Source organism: Mustelus asterias, chromosome 27, assembly GCF_964213995.1.
Source record: "Mustelus asterias chromosome 27, sMusAst1.hap1.1, whole genome shotgun sequence".
Taxonomy (NCBI): Eukaryota; Metazoa; Chordata; class Chondrichthyes; order Carcharhiniformes; family Triakidae; genus Mustelus; species Mustelus asterias.
The window spans coordinates 34,096,678-34,116,726 of NC_135827.1; the positions used below are offsets into that span (position 1 = coordinate 34,096,678).

General features: G+C 42.8%; 1 protein-coding gene across 1 annotated transcript in view; it reads right to left on the reverse strand.

Moving 5' to 3' along the window:
• Positions 1-1,692: 1,692 nt before the first annotated feature.
• cep164 (centrosomal protein 164) overlaps positions 1,693-20,049 on the reverse strand; it is a 220,549-nt gene continuing 202,192 nt past the window's right edge. Inside the window, exons 32-33 of the mRNA XM_078198959.1 lie at positions 18,548-18,670; positions 1,693-12,273 (exon numbers count right to left, since the gene is read on the reverse strand). Coding sequence (XP_078055085.1) covers positions 12,177-12,273; positions 18,548-18,670 — 220 coding nt within the window. The 3' untranslated portion in view covers positions 1,693-12,176. The remainder of the gene's footprint in view (positions 12,274-18,547; positions 18,671-20,049) is intronic.

The following is a 20,049-nucleotide window of genomic DNA, read 5'->3' on the forward strand; positions in this document are numbered from 1 at the left end:
CTGCCCCTGTGGAATCAACGCAGGTCTGCACGAATGAATTACTCCCCCCAATATCCTGCAATTTATGAAATCAGTTCTCACTGTTCACAAATTTTGGAGCAAAACTGACCAAATTGCAACAACTTCCAAATGCTTGAATAAAAAAAAACTGCAAATGGCAAATTTCTAAAATCATAAAATCCCTACAGTGCAGGAGGCCATTCGGCCCATCGAGTCTGCACCGACCACAATCCCACCCAGGCCCTATCCCCATAACCCCATGCATTTAACCTAGCTAGTCCCCCTGGAGCTAAGGGGTAACTTAGCATGGCCAATCCACCTAACCCGCACATCTTTGGAGTGTGGGAGGAAATCGGAGCACCCAGAGGAAACCCACGTAAACACGGGAGAATGTTCAAACTCCACACAGACAGTGATCCAAGCCAAGAATCGAACCTGGCCCTCTGAGGCAGCAGCGCTAACCACTGTGCCGCCCGCAAAATGAAAGCCAAGCTGGAGTATAGTGAACATCTGTAAAGAGAAAAGACTCTAACATGTTGGGAGCATGCCCTAAAGCAGATTGAGTTTTTGAGTTAGTTTCCCATTCAACCCGTTCCACTTTAGATTGTTACAGAAACATGCAGTGAGTCGAGGCTTTTTTATTCCCATTCACTTCACCATGAAACTGACTAGCAATAACTTTCATAAGTTTCCTCACACCTACTCAAGTCACCAGCACATGAAGAGTTAAAGGGACCCATGAAATAGCTTCATGCCTTCCTTCACACAATCTGTTTCCTTTTGAAAGTAAACTCACGCCCTTCTTACACCGCCCTTTGCAAACTATGGCAGTAAAAGCAAATGTTACCATTTGCCAAGGGTGTACAAATTTTGGAGCAAAACTGACCAAATTGCAACAACTTCCAAATGCTTGAATTAAAAAAAACTGCAAATGGCAAATTTCTAAAATCATAAAATCCCTACAGTGCAGGAGGCCATTCGGCCCATCGAGTCTGCACCGACCACAATCCCACCCAGGCTACATAACTGGTGCAGCCTATTCTCATAGCTGTTGTTGGTATGCCTCTGTTAAAGGTGTTTTACCACGTGAAGAGAAACTGGTTTCCAAAATAACCACCAAAATGGGTAGCGGTTTCCTCCCCATTGGTTTGGGTCCTGTAATGCTATGTCTAGTTAAATAAATGTGACTGAGACTGTGGGATAGCTGGAAAGGGTGTGGGGAGGAAGGTGGTGGGTGCGTGTAAATAGAGAAAGCAGCTATAGTTGCAGAAATCCACGGATGGATCGCTGACCTTTTCAATGAAAGACCATTCGGTACAAATTTGCAGTTCGGTAAATTCCATGAACCTCACTGAATGGAACCAAACTTTTTCCGATCCCCCGCCCCTTGATATTTTCCCAGACAACAAGAGACAAGCAAACTGGATTGCCCCTCTTCAATCTGTTGCACGTTATCCCCGTGTCTGCGTGGATTTTCTCCGGGTGCTCCGGTTTCCTCCCAAGATGTGCAGGTTAGGTGGATTGGCCACGTTAAATTGCACCTTATCATAGAATCATAGAAACCCTACAGTGCAGAAGGAGGCCATTCAGCCAATCGCGTCTGCACCGACCACAATCCCACCCAGGCCCTACCCCCATATATTTACCCACTAATCCCTCTAACCTACGCATCTTAGGATTCTACGGGGCAATTTTTAACCTGGCCAATCAACCTAACTCGCACATCTTTGGACTGTGGGAGGAAACCGGAGCACCCGGAGGAAACCCACGCAGACGAGGAGAATGTGCAAACTCGACACAGACAGTGACCCAAGCCGGGAGTCGAACCCGGGACCCTGGAGCTATGATGCAGCAGTGCTAACCACTGCGTTACCGTGCCGCCACCTTAGTGTCCCAAGATGTGTAGGTTAGATGGAATAGCCATGGTAAATGTGTGGGGTTACATGGATAGTAGCAAGTTTATTTATCAGTGTCACAAGTAGGCTTACATTAACACTGCAATGAAGTTACTGTTAAAATCCCCTAGTCGTCACACTCTGGTGCCGATTTGGGGATAGTGAGGGAGAATATAGCACGGCCAATGCAACTAACCAGCATGTCTTTCGGACTGTGGGAGGAAACCGGAGCACCGAGAGGAAACCCATGCAGACACCGTACAGACAGTGACCCAAGCCGGGAATTGAACCTGGGTCCCTGGCGCTGTGAGGCAGCAGTGCTAACCACTGTGCCACCATGCCGCGGCAGGGGAGAGGGCATGGGTAAGATGCTCAGTCAAAATGGCCTCTTCTACACTGCAGGGATTCTATGAATCTGAATAAAAGCAGTTGCTTTCTGTGCACGAGTGATGCTGGACATTGTTTTCCAAATGTGATAATCCTGCTTACAAAACGTGACATTGTCTTTTCTTCTTCTCGGGCTTTTTTTTTTATAGCTGAAACATTTCGAGGAGGAGTGAATTATACCAAAAGCAAAGATAAAAGGTGCTTGCTTCCCTTTCAGTTTACACTGCTGTCACAATAAAACAAATAGTTTCGGGAAAAGTAAAATTACCCACATCCTTGATTCAATCCCCAAAAGGTTTTCCTTAGTGATCATGAAAAAGTGGAAGAATATAATTACAGTTAATGCAAGCGATAATCTCCCCGAAGTTCTCAGATATTTACTAATGTGCAATGTGTGGGGCCAGTTAGATCTGACATATAAATTTAAAGACGATCCTGATCACAAAGATAATTGAAAGATCTTTTATTATTGAACTTTAGATTTTGGTGTGTTTTTTTGTGTGGTGGGAGGCAGGTTGTAATGTAGACGGAACTCTTTTGCATACCTTCATGCTTTGCAAAAGATGACAAATAGTGGAATCCATATTTTTGGTCACTTGGAATAGAAAACCACTGCACAGAACATCAATCATTATGCAAAAGCTGAACCTATGGGTTGGAATAAATTTGCAGTTAGCATCTGGACTGCAATTTGCTTAAAACTGCTGCAGGATTGGAGCCCACTTGTGTCTACTTTGATGTTAAGTGATTCCTCCTCTCTACATTCTTTGTTGCAAATGGAGACCCCATAAAATTTCTGCCCATTTAAACCTAGACCGTGCGCTGTGTTAAGAATTCAGAACTCCATATATTTTTTAAATTAACATATAAACAACAGAAATATACCCATAACAATTATTTTCTACAAATATAAAGCTATTTCACTCCAGGCAACTGAAATGATCTTTAAGTTCGGACAGAGATTTCCCAGATGCGAGTCAATATTTACTGAGGAATTCTCCCTTACTGTTTAGCTAACATATATGATTGCATGTTATTTTTTTATGCATCAGTCTCAACTCCATAAGCTACGTGTTTGCCAACACTTGTGTAAGATTTAAAAGCAGACCCATTCAGTGGAATTATTCTTCAAAAAGCAAATCAAGTCCAGAGATTAAAAACCGGGCAGCAGTGGTTAGCATTGCTGCCTGACAACACCAGGGACCCAGATTCAATTCCGGCCTCGGGTCACTGTCCATTTGGAGTTTGCACGTTCTCCCCGTGTCTGCGTGGATTTCCTCCGGGTGCTTTGGTTTCCTCCCACAGTCCAAAGATGTCCGGGTTAGGTGGATTGGCTATACTAAATTGCCACTTGGTGTCAGAGGGATTAGCTAGGGTAAATACGTGGGGTATCGGGGATAGGGCCTGGGTGGGATTGTTATCGGTGCAGGCTCAATGGGCCAAATGGCCTCCTTCTGCACTGTAGGGATTCTATGAAATACTGAGGGTTGGGTTTGTGCGAAAAAGGTGCTGCTAATTTATCTTAAAAACATTAAAAAAGGATTAAATTGTCTACTAAAAGAGACGGGATAGTAATTGTGCATCAAGTTAAATGTTTGCATCCAAATGTCACACAATATAATTTCTTCACCAAGATATCTAATTTTTCTTCGGCTACTGAAGTGTCTAGCATGAGTGAAGCAATTCATCAGGTATGGAGAAATTCAGAGTGATAGAATTGTTGTTAATATTAATTTATTGCTGATCCCTGACTAACCCCTGGAGTCACATGCAAGTGAGACCAGGAATGATGGCAGATTTCCTTCTCTAAAGAAAGTGTTAGTTACATGGTCAGCATGACTGAGACCAGCTTTCATTCCCAGATTTTTAGTTAACTAAATATAAACTCCAAACTGCCATGATAGGATTTGAATCTGTGTCCCCAGAGTATTAGCCTGAGCCTCTAGATTACTTGCCCAGTGATATTACCACTACGCCACCATCTCCCTGTGATGCATTCTCTCTCTCAAATGACACCTCCCAATCCCAGGAACTTTGGTGTATGTCGGCAAGCATTAGGACTTGGGAATCCTCATTATGTTATTGAGGTGGCATTGTGGCGAGCACTGCTGCCTCACAGCACCAGGGAACCAGGTTCGAATCCAGCTTTCGGTGACTGTCTGTGTGGAGTTTGCATATTCTCCCTGTGTCTATGTGGGTTTCTTCCAGGTGCTCTGGTTTCCTCCCAAGATGTGCAGGTTAGGTGAATTGGCCATGTTAAATTGTCCCTTAGTGTCCCCAAGATGTGTAGGTTAGAGGGATTAGCAGGGTAAATTTGATTTGATTTATTATTGTCACATGTATTAACATACAGTGAAAAGTATTGTTCCTTGCGCGCTATACAGACAAAGCATACCGTTCATAGAGAAGGAAACGAGAGAGTGCAGAATGTAGTGTTACAATCATAGCTAGGGTGTAGAAAAAGATCAACTTAATACAAGGCAAGTCCATTCAAAAGTCTGATGACAGCAGGGAAGAAGCTGTTCTTGAGTCGGTTGGTATGTGACCTTAGACTTTTGTATCTTTTTTCCGACGAAAGAAGGTAGAAGAGGGTTACAGGGATGGGGCAGGGAGGTGGGCCTGGGTAAGATGCTCTATTGGACAGTTGGTGCAGACTCGATGGGCTGAATGGCCTCCTTCTGCACTGTAGGGATTTTATGATTGTCATTTTCACGTAGGCCTGAGATGCAGAGTTACTTCAACTTCCCTGTCAGGTTGAGGAGGGTTGAGAAGCACCAGGATGATAAGCAGAACAAAGCACACACTAAAACCCTCCTAGGCAAAGCCTCGGGACCATACAGGGAAAGTTATGGCCTTGGGAAACCTTCCTGAATCCCATTGTCCCCGGCCTACAACTATCTTCACTCCTTCAAGTGGCCCTTCGCAACCCGATTTTCTAAAACCAGCAGCTGCGTCTCACCTGTTCCAGGTGTAAAAAGGCTCGAAGGCCTGTAAAAGAGGTAAAATAGTCTGGGGTTCACACACACTGTGCCTGCCAGCCAAAACCCTCTTGGAGTTAAAACCGAACACCCGTTTCAAGATTCTTTAGTTTTCAGAAAGGTCAGAAAATAGTTTTTGCAAGCTGCCAGAATGTGTTTTGCAACAGTATAAAAATGGTCTATTTGACAGCCAATGTCTGTCACAATTCAGCTTCCGAGAGAAACAGTCTGTGATTCATTCCCTCCTGTTCTCGGTAGATGAAACTCAGTTGCAGGAACGATAAATTATTAATCTGATTATTATTTGGGACACCAAAGAATTCAGACTGTCTGGAAAATTACTGAAGAAACCAAAACACAACAACAGTTTTACTAAGAATCTTGCATTATTCAGTGTCTGCGTTACTGTGATAAAGAGGAGAACCGTGGGGCACAAGGGAAAATTTGAGTGCATCTTAACTCATGGCAGCAAATTCTGTGCGAATTTGAAGCTCTCAACAAAACCATGAAGTTCAAAAAGGGTAAGGACACCAGGGTCACTAGCGCCATATGTCGCATCACCTCACACCAGAAATGTCAATTTTCTAAACCCATAGCAATATCCTTTTCTAATTCAATTACAATTCGAATTACTGCTAAACGGAACATCATTTCAGGTATCCTCAATTATTCTATTCAGCACAAGAATTTTCAATAAATGGGGAGTAACCAAGAGAGAGAGATAGAAGGACGATGACACTCTCAATATACTCTGTTGCAGTATGGACGGTTCCAGTTCCAGATGCTCACCTTGGCTGCACTTACCAGGATGTGCAGAATACAGGCCACAAGAGGGAAAATGGAGTTTGTGGGAGAAATCGCCCAATGGTGCATTTTATTATTTAATTTATTGCATTTTCATAACAGGCTACTCAGGCAAAGTTTTAAAACTCTGTGGGAATGTGTTACATAAAGTACTTAATTTACTTCTGGGTGCACCAATGAGAATGGGACGGCACGGTGACACAGTGGTTAGCTTCGCAGCACCAGGGGCCCCAGGTTCAATTCCGGCCTGGGTCACTCTGTGTGGAGTTTGCGCATTCTCCCCATGTCTGCACGGGTTTCCTCCGGAAGAAGCTGTTCCTCCGGAAGAAGTTTCCTCCAGAAGAAGCTGTTCTTGAGTCGGTTGGTACGTGATCTCAGACTTTTGTATCTTTTTCCTAACGGAAGGTGAAGGGAGTTACAGGGATAGGGCAGGGAGGTGGGCCTGGGTAAGATGCTCTGTTGGGACAGTCGACGCAGGCTCGATGGGCTGAATGGCCTCCTTCTGCACTGTAGGGATTTTATGATTGTCATTTCCACGTTACCTTGACTTTCCTGCCAGGTCCAAAGATGTGCGCGTTAGGTGGATTGGCCATGCTAAATTGCCGTTTAGTGTCAGGGGGACTAGCTAGGGTAAATGCATGGCACTATGGGGTAGGGCCTGGGTGGGATTGTGGTTGGTGCAGACTCAATGGGCCAAATGGCCTCCTTCTGCACTGTAGAATTCTATACGCAGAGATAATGACAAACAGGGGCCCTCACTTCCAATCATCACACACAGCAGCGTGGTTTCAGTTGCTCAGCAACTGTTTATTTACTTAGTGTCCAAAAGAAAAAAAAATGACAAAAAATGGGATTTACTTGGTGAATACCTTCAGCTTCAACGTGTGTTATGTGGTAAAGTCCGATTGAATAACAGCCTCAACATCCTAAACAGCCTAACATCTTCCACTTGGAATCAAAACATGGAGTACCATAAGGAGAAATTGCCATTCCTATTTTTTGCAAATGGAGTCCGACCCAGCTCATGGCAACCACAGCAGCTTTGTGCTCTGCAGCTGATGACAGGATGAAGGCCCTTAAAGCCTCATACTTTGTGAGTTATATGGTTGCAAAACCAGGCAAACCTTCCAACATAGCAGAGGAATGAATTCTACCCATGGCTACAAACATGGCTTGTCATTGGAGCCAAGGCCCCAAAATTTATTCAGATTTTGCCTTTACCAAAAAGTGCCACATTGAATTAAGGGTATGGTCGATGATGTCTCAGGACAATTAGCAACTAATACTTTGCTCTGTGGCTGGGCAGCTCACGTTTTGGTGCACACGCAGTAGGTGTGAAACAGGAGAACATTTTGTTTTGTCAGTTGTTGCTCACCAGAACAACAGCTGAGAAGATTTTTCAGTTGCTCAACAGCTTCTTAAAATTAGCACATGGCAGGAAGTTTAATAAAAATACACATTACCATAGGTTGGGGTTGGTGCCAGAGAGAAACCAGAAGCAGCAGATAGTGCAAATGGATAATGTTCATTGTTTAGTGCAGCTCTGGGGCCGCATTCAGTATTTGTAAACCCCACTTCCATCACCCACCCGGGTTATTAACACGCATCCGCCAGCAACCTCTCCACCTGACAGCCTCGCAATGCCAGGGTGTTTCACACACAGAGTGGTCAGTGTCTGGAATGCACTGCCTGGGAGTGTGGTGGAGGCAGGTTCAATGGAGACGGCACGGTGGCACAGTGGTTAGCACTGCTGCCTCACAGCTCTAGGGACCTGGGGTCGATTCCTGGCTTGGGTCACTGTGCGTGTGGAATTTGCACATTCTCCCCGTGTCTGCGTGGCTTTCCTCCGGTTGCTCTGGTTTCCTCCCACAGTCCAAAGATGTGCGGGTTAGGTTGATTGGCTATGCTAAATTGCTCATAGTGTCCCAGGATGTGTAGGTTACGGATTAGCTGGATAAATGTGTGGAGTTGTGGAGATAGGGCCTGGGGTGGGATTGCTGTCGGTGCAGACTAGATGGGCTGAATGGCCTCCTTCTGCACTGTAGGGGTTCTATGGAGACATTCAAGAGGGAATTATTTGAAAATAAATCTGCAGGGTTGTGGGGAGAAGACAGGAGAATAACACGAGGTGAATAGCTCATTTAGACAGCTGATGAAGACATGATGGGCCAAATGGGCTCCTTCTGCATTGCAACAACTGTGAGAGATGTGGGCTGATGCTAAACTATCCATGGCTACATTGAGGTGCATTGGAAAATTAGAAGATTTACTTATAAATGCAATATCTTGTCCAGACATCAGCAACCTCGTTAAAAATTCAAATGACATTGAGCCAAGAAAGCAAACTTTTCCACTATATAACCAGCATCTGAACTTACAGATAATGGGTGCAATTTTCCCTTCCTGCTTACCACGGGAATCATAGCGGGCCGGACAGGGCCATGCAAAGGTCCGTTGACCTCAGGTGGGATTTTCCAGTCTTGGAGTGAGCGCGGCTGGAAAATCCCACCCCATGTGTTCCAGTCTTAGCCCAGTGACAGCACTCTTTCCTCTGACTCAAAGGCTGTGGGTTGAAGTCCTACCCCATAGATTTGAGGGCCCAATCTAAGCATCTAGGCTGATGTTTCAGTACAGTACTGAGGAAGTGCTTCACTGTCGACTTCTCAGAGGAGATTTTAAACCAATTTTAAACTCTGTCTGCCCTCTTATGTAGGTGTAAGAAGATCCTGTGGGACTGCATGAAGAGGAGGATGATTCTGGTCAACAATTATCCCTCAAATGACATCACTAAAACAGATTATCTGGTCAGCATCTTATTGCTGTCTGTGGAACCTTACTATGCACAATTTGATTGTTATATTTCTGACATTACAGCAAAGATGACAGAATGCTTCATTGTGAGTAAAGCATTTTGGGATGCCCTAAGTTCTATGTCCTAAGCTACACAAGTGCAAGTTCTTTCCTCCTTCTTTGCCTCAGACACTCTGACTTTATATATTGCAGCTCTGAGGTTTTTCTCTTGTTATAGACAATTACTGTGCCCCTCCACCCCATCCCATCCTGCAACATTCTGCCAACCAGTCAATCACCAGGAAATAATGGTCAATATGTCACAACAACACTGGACTTCATGCATATAGAGAAGATGGAAAATTGACGAGTTCGGCGGGGAAACTCAGACATTCACTGCTGCTTAATTAATGGCAGTTTGCCATTCAACACTCTTCATTTCAACTCTAATCAGGTTCGTCACACTTTTGAAGATACCACTTTAACTGGTATGATAAGTAGGGTCAGAGAGCTAAACATGTTCCACATAAGGAAGAGTCTAATGAAATATGCATAATGTTGGACGTATTTATCTCATGCTTTTACCTTGGGAAATGTTGAAATTAGTACTTCTAATTTCAAGTCTGGCAATTGAATTAGAACACTTTCTAAAGTATTGCATGCTTGTCTATTTTTGTATCCTTGAGCGGTGCAGTTTCAAGGTATTATAAATCGCATCCAAGACTTGGTTCAGTAACTGTTTAGCAAGGAAGATTTGACTTTTAAATTCCACTCTACTGAGGACCACAACAATGTCATGCAAGAAGTGCACAGATTTCTTCATCATAGACATACAGAATTTAAATATTTCCCACAGGGCTGGGGAAGGTGCTATTTTTCACAGCTTTCATTCTGAACTCCCCTGTTGTCGTCTATTTAAATTTAGGCCAAAATAAAACAAAAGCAATCTTAGCTTAACTTTCTCAGGGCCTTGCTGTCTATCTTAATTCAAAGTTGTTTACTATGATTTACCTGTCATAACAGCGCTGTGGGTGTACCTACACCGCAAGGACTGCAATAATTCATGTAGACTGTTCACTACCACCTCCTCAAGGACAATAAGGGACGGATAATACATGTCGCCTTGTCAGAGATGCCCACATCCCATAAACAAATAAAATAATTCACATTATAGTGCAACAAAGTCCTGCTTTATTAAAATTAATGAAATTGTGCAGAATTCTTTTTGCAATCTAGTTTGATCCCTGCCACTGTCACATTGTTTTTAGACTGTAAAGCTCTCTGGTCGATCAATATACAGAATAACAGGTTCCTCGGAGTAACTAAGTAGCAGCAAATTTCATTGAAAACTTCAGATTGTGTTATGAACCTCGAAAGCAAATCTCTTATGGTATTGTAGCCATCTCAGTCCCTGGGTTGTGCGCTCTGTGGTGTCAGTATGGCTCTTTTCCCTCACCTCCAACTTAGCTCCTGTCAACCTCAAAGGTACTTTAATGCAAAAGGAATTTGTTTCACTTTCTGATTGTGCTTAGTACAAGACATTTTATGGCTGGCTTTATAAATAAAAATAAACTTCTGAATAATAATTCACAGTAAATAAATGGAAAGTATTTACCCAACTGTTGCTAATTGTACACTCAAAATTAAATCTGGCTAAAACCAAGTAGATTCAAGGACAACCGAGGTTATAATATGGTTAAATTGAGTTATAAAGAGAATTAGAAATAGACAAAACTTTTAAAATATTAAAGGTATTGGCAGATTGGAGGATTTGATAAATCTAAGACAAACAAAAGCAAGTAAAAGAAGCCATTAGGAGAATTAAACATAGAATTGCTGAGATTAATAAGCAGGAAAAGATTTTTACAAATATGTGCTCTGTAAATAAATGGCGAAAGTTTTGGTCCTTTTGTCATTTAATATCTCCTGTCCTCCATCCTTTCCAGGATCTCCACTTTTGCTCTTTTCCCTCCGCTTAAAATCCTAACATTTCTAACACTGATATGGAGATGCCGGCGTCGGACTGGGGTAAACACAGTAAGAAGTCTCACAACACCAGGTTAAAGTCCAACAGGTTTATTTGGTAGCATGAGGGCATCATCATCAGGGGCAGTGCTCCGAAAGCTTGTGCTACCAAATAAACCTGTTGGACTTTAACCTGGTGTTGTGAGACTTCTTACTATTTCTAACCTTTCCCAGTTTTGAGGAAAGGTTACTGACCTGAAAAGTTAACTCTGTTTCTCTCTCCACTGATGCTGCCAAACCTACTGAGTATTTTCAGTTTTAATTTCACAAAGTAAAGACTTTGGAAACAGACTTTAAGATGACTTTGAGGCAGGAGATTGAGACAGTTGATTCAGGCCAATTATTCACTACGACAAGAGTTCCCGTATCAAGGGCATGGAATGGATTGGAATAAGGTACCAGTGATAGCTATTGAAGCAAACAGTATATCTAACTTCAAGAGGCAATTAGATGTGTTCACGGAAAGAAAAGTGATTGAAGAATGATGAAAGGTGTGTGGATGAAGTAGAGATTGATTAAAAAGGGGATACGATAGAGCTAATGCCCTTTATATGCTCTAAAAGCACTTGTTTTCTTGACTACCAATGTTTAGACAGAAGTATAAACCTTATACTTGTCTGATCAAGGAGAACAAGAGTAGCAAGTGACAAACATTGAATTCTAGCCTTGTACTGGGGAAACGTACGTAAACGGATAAGCAACAACCGGCCTGTCACTTATAATGCAGAGAACCTGCTTGGTCTTGAATGAAGTGCCACGAGATCTCGTACAGATATAATTTGGAGGCAACTTAGGCAACTCTACATCCTAAATATAAACCACAGATTGGATCTGCAGAAGAACATATAGCCTAAGAGGCTTTCCTTTGCAAATGCTTCCACTCTCCTATGTGTCCAGGTCCAGGTGTTTTTCTGGGCAATAAGTGACTCAGCAGTAACTCTGCAAAATTAAAACATCAAATATTGCATTTGAAAATAAATAGAGCATTTTATGCACACTTTAATCATTTATACCTTTGGCAGAACGCATGGTAAACACCCCCACCCCCCACCACCCCTACGAGTTTGGTACTTTGTACATAACATGCTAAATAATCACTTGGGTTATTTAGAAAAATGCTGGGTAGAAAATACTTTATTGCTAACTATAACAGTTCAAATTAATTACTATTATAGTTTATGAGATAGGTGCTTTCCAAGAAGGGATTCTGGGACTGGTTTATAATTAGACAGAATATTATTTCACTTGCGCCTAATGAACAGATACAATGAAACCACCGTTAGAAAACCTCTGCTTCTCAAAAGTGGTAGACTTTGATTTGATTGTTTTCATCCAATCCAAGCTGGATTAAACCTTGCGTGGAGGGAGTCCTGCTTGTTCTCATGAAGAGAGGACTGAAAATGTACATAAAGGAAGAGTAACAATATTTTGGTAGCTGCATGAGATTTTGCTGTATGCAATGTTTATTTACATGGCAGTGACAATTATAGAAACATAGAAAATAGGAGCAGGGGTAAGCTTTCGGCCCTTTATGCCTGCTCCACCATTCAACAAGATCATGGTTGACCCTCTATCTTAACGCCATACTCATGTGCTCTGCCCATGCCCCTTGACATGGAGTCAGCATGGAAACAGCCCCTTCGGTCCAACTTGTCCATCCGCCCAGTTTTTACCATTAAGCTAGTCCCAATTGTCCGAGTTTGACCCATATCCCTCTGTACCAATCTTACCCACGTAACTGTCTAAATGCTTTTTAAAAGACAAAATTGTACCCGCCTCTACTACTGCCTCTGGCAGCTCGTTCCAGACACTCACCACCCTCTATGTGAAAAGAAATGCCCCTCTGGATCCTTTTGTATCTCTTCTCTCACCTTAAACCCATGTCCTCTAGTTTTAGACTTCCCTACCTTTGGGAAAAAATGTTATCTAGCTTATCTATGCCCCTCATTCTAGATCACCCCGAAGTCTGCTAAGTTCAAGGGAAAAAAGCCCCAGTCTATCCAGCCTCTGCTTATAACTCAAACCATCAAGTCTCGGTAGCATCCTAGTAAATCTTTTCTGCACTCTTTCTAGTTTAATAATATCTTCAGAATCCAGAAATCTATTTCCTTCTTAAATATATTTAGTGACTTGGCCTCCACAGTATTCTGTGGTAGAGAATTCAACAGGTTCACCATTCTGAGTGAAGAAGTTTCTCTTCATTTCAGTCCTACCACGTATCCTGAGACTGTGACCACTTGTTCCAGAACCCCCAGCCACATCCTTACATCTGTCCTGTCCAGGTGCTGTCAGAATTTTACACTTTTCAATTAGATTCCCTCTCATTCTTCTAAACTCAAATGAGTACACGACCCAATAGGCCCAATCTCTCCTCATACGACAATCCTTCCATTCCAGGAATCAGTCTGGTGAACCTTCGCTTCACTCCCTCTACGACAGGTATATCCTTTCTTAAGTAAGGAGACCAAAACTGCACACAATACTCCAGGTGTGGTCTCACCACGGCCCAGTGCAGCTGCAGTAAAACATCCTTGCTCCTGTATTCAAGTCCTATTGCAATGGAGGTCAACATACCATTTGCCTTCCTAATTGCTTGCTTTACCTGCATGCTTGCTTTCAATGATTTCATACAATATTACAGATTGATTTAGTGGATGATAAAGGAGCAGAAATTCATCCAAACTAACAGGCTCCTGGGGGCAGTCAGCGCAGTGTTCTTCACCCATCTTTCCTACCAAGTCATCCTTCTCTTCTGTTTTATAGAGAATAGAACTCCAATCTTTTCCAATTGGTATTATTATTCAATGCATTAATTTGGTAGTTCAAACCTATAACAGTGTCTTTTGCAGATATTCTGTTCTTTTTGAAGACATCGGACCATACAGCTGGTGGAGGAGGCCATTTGGCCCCTTGTACCTGTTCCACTGTACAAAAAGATCAAAGCTGAATTCCAACCATAACTCCACTATGATACCCTATCCCTATAATCCCTTGATTCTCTTTGTGCCTACAAATCTATCAACCTCCTGAATATAGTCCTTGACTGAGAATCCACCATCCTCTGAGGTAGAGAATTTTGAAGATTGGAAACCCTCTCAGAAGAATTGTAAACTTCATGACAGTAATCAAGACCCACTGGGTCAAGGTTCTGGGGAACAATTCTCTCCAAAAAAATTCTAAATGTCGAATTTGTGTAAAGACTGGAGTAAATCACGCAGGTTTTTGGGGGGACTTTCAAAATGAATCCCCTACACTCTGTTCACAGCAGAGTGCACTAGCGTAAATCCTGCTGAAAATCAGAGAGTGGGGCTATTCCCACCTGAGAGGCCGGCAGCATAACATTTGAGTGGGCCACTGTGAATGCGCCGACCTGTCTGCGCCGAGATCTGCACGTGCGCAGTAGCCCCTGTCTGCCGGCCTCACGATTGCTGGCCGGCCCCGTGACCCCGATCGCTGGCCTCCCTCCCTCTGTCATTCAGCCCACATGATGTGGAGATGCCGGCGTTGGACTGGGGTAAACACAGTAAGAAGTTTAACAACACCAGGTTAAAGTCCAACAAGTTTATTTGGTAGCAAAAGCCATTTTTGCTGCCAAATAAACCTGTTGTACTTTAACCTGGTGTTGTTAAACTTCTTACTGTATTCAGCCCACATGCAGAGTGGCAGTGGGACCCCCCCCCCCACCCCCAACAATCACCCCTCAGAGGCTCCGACCCCATGAGGCCCTGCCCCCCTTAGGCCCCACTCCCTTAGCACTGCCCTATGCCTGATGGGCACTGCCAAGATGCCCCCTGGGCATTAGCACTTTGCCCCTTGGGCAGTGCCAGGAGGCCCAGGCTGGCATTGCCAAGATGGCAATACACAGGAGGAACCCCCCAATCCTCTGGGGGGCCTCGATTGCCCCCCCACCTCTTCACTCCAGCGGGGTTGGTCCACCAGCTCCACCTAAGTGGGGGGCTATAGTAAACCCCGCCGGAGTGAAATACTTTTGGCGCAAGTGGGAGAGGGGGATTAAAGAGGCGAGTGGGCCCGGAGACTTCACTTAAAATAGATGCAAATTAGGATTAACATAATTTATTCAGCTCCGCACCGGATTTCCGGCACAGAGCTGACAGCGTCGGAAATCTGGCTGCTGGAACCAAGCGGAGGTCGCGCTGTCTAGCGGGGAGACGGCAAAACGGCCTCTGCTGGAGTCTCCTGGCCCAGCGCAGTGGGCGGGGAGAATCCCCACCCCCCGGACTTGGTTATCTAACAGCACTGCAGTGGTTGAGGAAGGGAAAATATGGATGGCTAATAAGTGCTGACCCCTGCCAGCTATGCCCACATCCCAAGAATGAATTTAAAAAATATATTTTAAGGGCATTTTACTTGTCTCTTTGTTAATGAGGGAGTTGCACTGTCATTAACTCTGCAAAAAAAAAGAAAATAATTTTCACTTCATCCTGTTATTTAACATCTTAGTGCTGCGGATGTCATTACTGGAACTGAGGAATTACCGAGCCAAATAATGTGGAGCAGCTCAACAGATAGATAGTTGAAGTATCCTGGGTTACATCTTTATTCGTGTCAGTTAAGCTGCCTTATGCAATCAGCCTCAGTGGCTCCTCCAAGCCATTTCTACCGATGATGCCACCAGTGCAGTTTAACTCAAATAAAAACAAAGCTAATTCTTTTTAAACAGGCAGCACAGTGACAGGTCTGAACATGAGGTTAAAAAAAAAAACGATGCAACAAATCTTCATGCTTGTAAGATCGCCAATGCCACAGGGCTCAGGGAGATTGCTCTGGTGAAGCGTCAGGTGCAGGTCAAGTTATTGTGGCCAATACAATGTCCCTATAATCGTACAAGACCGCAAAGTAAAATTAAGATTGAATCGGGAATTAATTAAAACTTGTGTCCTTTTCTTCATAGAATGATTCATAACCACTGCAGCAGATGGTACCTAAAGGTCAGAGAGGAGATAAATCACAGCAGTTCATTGACGCGCAGTTCTTCATAACTCGTACAAAATGGGATTACTAGCTCCTTGGAGTACAGACTTCTTCCAATCACGTGGCTACTGTTGGGTGCTCTGTTCGTGGAGGCCATGGAAAATGAGGCAGGATGGAATCTCAAAAGCAGAGATGCATATCAACATGACGACTCTCCCTCCACAATTTCTGGGCGGGATTTTCCAGACCCTACTGCCGGTGTGATCTTCCGGTCCTGTCGAAGTTAACGGAGATTTGAATGGCTCGCTGTGGAGCAACCTGCCGTGGTGGGCTGGAAAATCCCGGCTTTTAATTTAAAAACATCACCCTCTGTTCCGGTTACTCTTTCAACATCTAGGATAATAGCTTTGCCTTCGTCACAGAAGGAGTGGATCCCACGGTTTCCTCTCGGGTGAATTTTATTCTTACAACACCAGGTTAAAGTCCAACAGGTTTATTTGGTAGCACGAGCTTTCGGAGCGCCGCCCCTTCATCAGATGAGTGACTTATGAAGGGGCAGCGCTCCAAAAGCACATGCTACCAAATAAACCTGTTGGACTTTAACCTGGTGTTGTGAGACTTCTTACTGTGCCTATCCCAGTCCAACGCCGGCATCTCCACATCATGAATTTTATTCTTGGAATCCCTTAAAACCACCTCGCCTTTTCTTCCTTGTTCAACAACACGCCCCAACTTGGGCCATGGCAACAAATCTGTCTTTCACTCCTCAGTTGAGTGAGGCAAATATTCTTTACAAAAAGCCTTTCTCACCTTAAAAAACCCCAACTAATTAGGATAGCTAAAATTCAAGCAAACTCATTGCTTCAAGCTCACTATGGAAGGGCACTTGGTCAGCCTGCATCTCTCACACCCAACTGTATTCCTTTCTACGTCCAGTCTGATCTGCCTCAGAATCCAATATGTTCCCAAGCCTGACTTCAGCGACAAGTGATTCAGCATTAACAGCCCTTAAGTTGCACACAAGATGCAGAGCCTACCTATGCAACTGCCTTGTATCAGAGTCTATTGATTGAGAGGGCCAGGAAGACCAGCACCTAGGAAATTCCCAGAACTGATTTATTAAACAACATTGTCTAAAGCACTTCCTCCCCATCACACCACAGATGGAACCATCACTGCATAGTGCAAAGCAAATACACACATTATTTCACAGACTTTCTTTTCAAAAGTGAATATATCCTGCTTCCACACCGTGTCCGTGGGGCATTTGATGTCTTAATAACTCTGTGTAGAAAAAAATCCCTCAACCTTTTGTTTTATAGATAATCTTAAATGTATTCATTTTAGTGACTCATTGACCGATGGAAATGGCTTCTTTTTCCTATCTGCCCTTTATAATTCTGAACACTTCTATCAGATGTACTCTGAGCCTGTGTTCTGATGAAAAGGGTCTCAGTTTCTCTTTAACATGACCAATCCATGACTATTTCTGAAATTTCCAAAGCAAAATTACAGCCCCATGAAGAATCAAATGGAGTGACCAGGAGAGAAAGAATGCACCCATTAAGATAAAAAGGTGAAAGAGCTGCTTGCAAAATAAAGCCAGAAACACAATTACCACTAGCTATTGAAATAAGCAATTATTCAGGGAAAAAGATAAATTTCATAACAGGGGCATTTAAACCTATAACTTCTTTTAACTAATTCTGTGAAGATAGTGTTGAATTAAACACAGTCTAGCTCACCTAACACCAGTCCATAATGATGTCCATCTCTGTGACATGTGCAGATGCCGGGTGCTCCGGTTTCAAAGAACAAAGAAAATTACAGCACAGGAACAGGCCCTTCAGCCCTCCAAGCCTGCACCAACCATGCTGCCCGACTGAATTAAAACCCCCTACCCTTCCGGGGACCATATCCCTCCATTCCCACCTATTCATGTATTTCTCCAGACGCCCCTTAAAAGTTAGGTAGGTGCTTGATGGCCAGTGCAGACACGATGGCTTTTTTATGTACATGATGTGGAGATGCCAGCGTTGGACTGAGGTGGACACAGTAAGAAGTCTCACAACGCCAGGTTAAAGTCCAACAGGTTTATTTGGTAGCACGAGCTTTTGGAGTGCTGATCCATCATCACTCAACCGATGATGGAGCAGCGCTCCAAAAGCTCGTGCTACTAAATAAACCTATTGGATTTTAACCTGATGTTGTGAGACTTATCTCTATGACAACTTGCTCATCATTCAGCCACTTTTTCATGAGGGGAAAAAAATAATCATTGTTCGAAAGATAGATTTAAAGAATATTATTCCCTGTTTGTTGTCATGCTCTCAATCCTTTGGGTATATTCTTTGACATCTTCCATTTCTATGAGCCATGGATTAACTCAGCAACAGATGCAGGCATGCTTCTTCCCCTCTTCTGATATCACAACAGCTGCTACACCCCCGCCGAAACATTTCATGTCAGTTTTAAAAACTCTGCTCTTTAGCTTAACAGCATCATGAATAACCAAGAATTGGCATAAATAACTACCAGCATTTTGTGCTGTGTTGCCAATATTAAATCAAGTGCTTAAATAAATTCTTTACTTAATATACATTGCTTTTGGTTGAAGTGAACCGATTCCATGACCTTGTAAAAGATTCACATAATTAAATCGAAGGTGACAGAAGGGCTCTTTAATCTCTGTGCTAACGAGCATTAACTATGGTTTCAGAATTTTTTGAAGGATACATTTTTGGGTCCTTTTTGAAGCTTTCCAGCCACTTCTTATTAGCGTCGATCATCCCTTGAATAGAGCTTCTGTCCCCTTGTGTAATCTTGGAATGTGATTTCTGTAACATCTTTACTTGGTCACTGTGCGAAATAACATTTAATAAATGAATGTTAGCAAAACATTAACTTAAAATGGAGATCAACCATAAAAAGATGGTTTATGCACATTTACCACCTTTACTGGAGTGCCTAAATATAAAAACAGGAAAACAACATCTGAGGTCAGTTTAATGACTTTCTTGTTAGTTGCTTTTTAAAAATTCATTTATGGGATGTGGGCGTTGCTGGCAAGACCAGCATTTATTGCCCATTCCCAGTTACCCTTGAGAAGGTGGTGGCGAGCTGCCTTCTTGAACCACTGCAGTCCCTGAGGTGTAGGTACACCTGCACTGCTAGTAGGGAAGGCACTTCAGGATTTTGATCTAGCGACAATGAAGGAACGCCAATATATTTCCAAGACAAAATGATGAGTCGTTTGGAGACTATTATCTAGGTAAGGCTTTTTTTGCCATTATTGACTGAATTATTTATTTGGCTACCATTTTAATTGACCCAGAAGCTTCCTGTTTTGAATTAAAAATGAACGATACAATGCTGATGACAAAGCAGTTGTAGCAAGCACAGAAGGATCACAAGAAGTAATAGACGAGTAACAGAAGGCATGAATTTTGGAATGAAAGTGAATATCAACAAAATTCACATCTCAAAATTGCCAAGAAACATTCATATAATTCATAGAAGGAAAAGAACTAGAACACGTGCAAGAATTTGAGTGTAATATCTGCAGATTGAAGGTGCAACGAAGAAATGTTAGCAAGAAGAAACGTTTGTTAATAGAAAAACTTAATAAAAACTTCTCAAGATGAACTTGTAAAGAGCTTGATTTGAAGCATTGTTTTGTATGGATGAGAGACTTGGACCTTAAGGAAAGAGGAAGCCACATTGTCAAATAGTTTTGAAATGCAGATTTGGAGGAAAATGAACAGGATTACCGGGGAAGAAAAATAAACAAATGGTGATGAGGAGAGTGAATGAATAAAGACAATAAAGACATTTCCTGAATGTAATTAGGAAAAGACAGAGAGACTGGGCAGGGCAACTAACTGGGCAGGGTTACCTGTTGAATAAATTCAGAAAAAATAATTTCTTTTATAGATCAGAATGATATATTTAGTCAACATATTTGATGCAATATTCAGCATTGTATTGATGATGGACCCTCTAGGGATTCTGTTACAAGTAAACCAGAGAGACAAAGAAAAAAGAGAAAGTGCTTCAGCAGATGCTGCTGAGAAGAGATAAAGACTGTGAAATCCTGTTACAGAAAGAAGAGGGTGGTCACAGGCTGCTTAGTACGGATGAAACAGCTTCAAGGTTCTGAAAGATTTCACCACTGCTGAGCAATGCTGCCAATTTGATGAACATTCCACAAGCAAGTGAAGGTGGATATTGAGGAAATA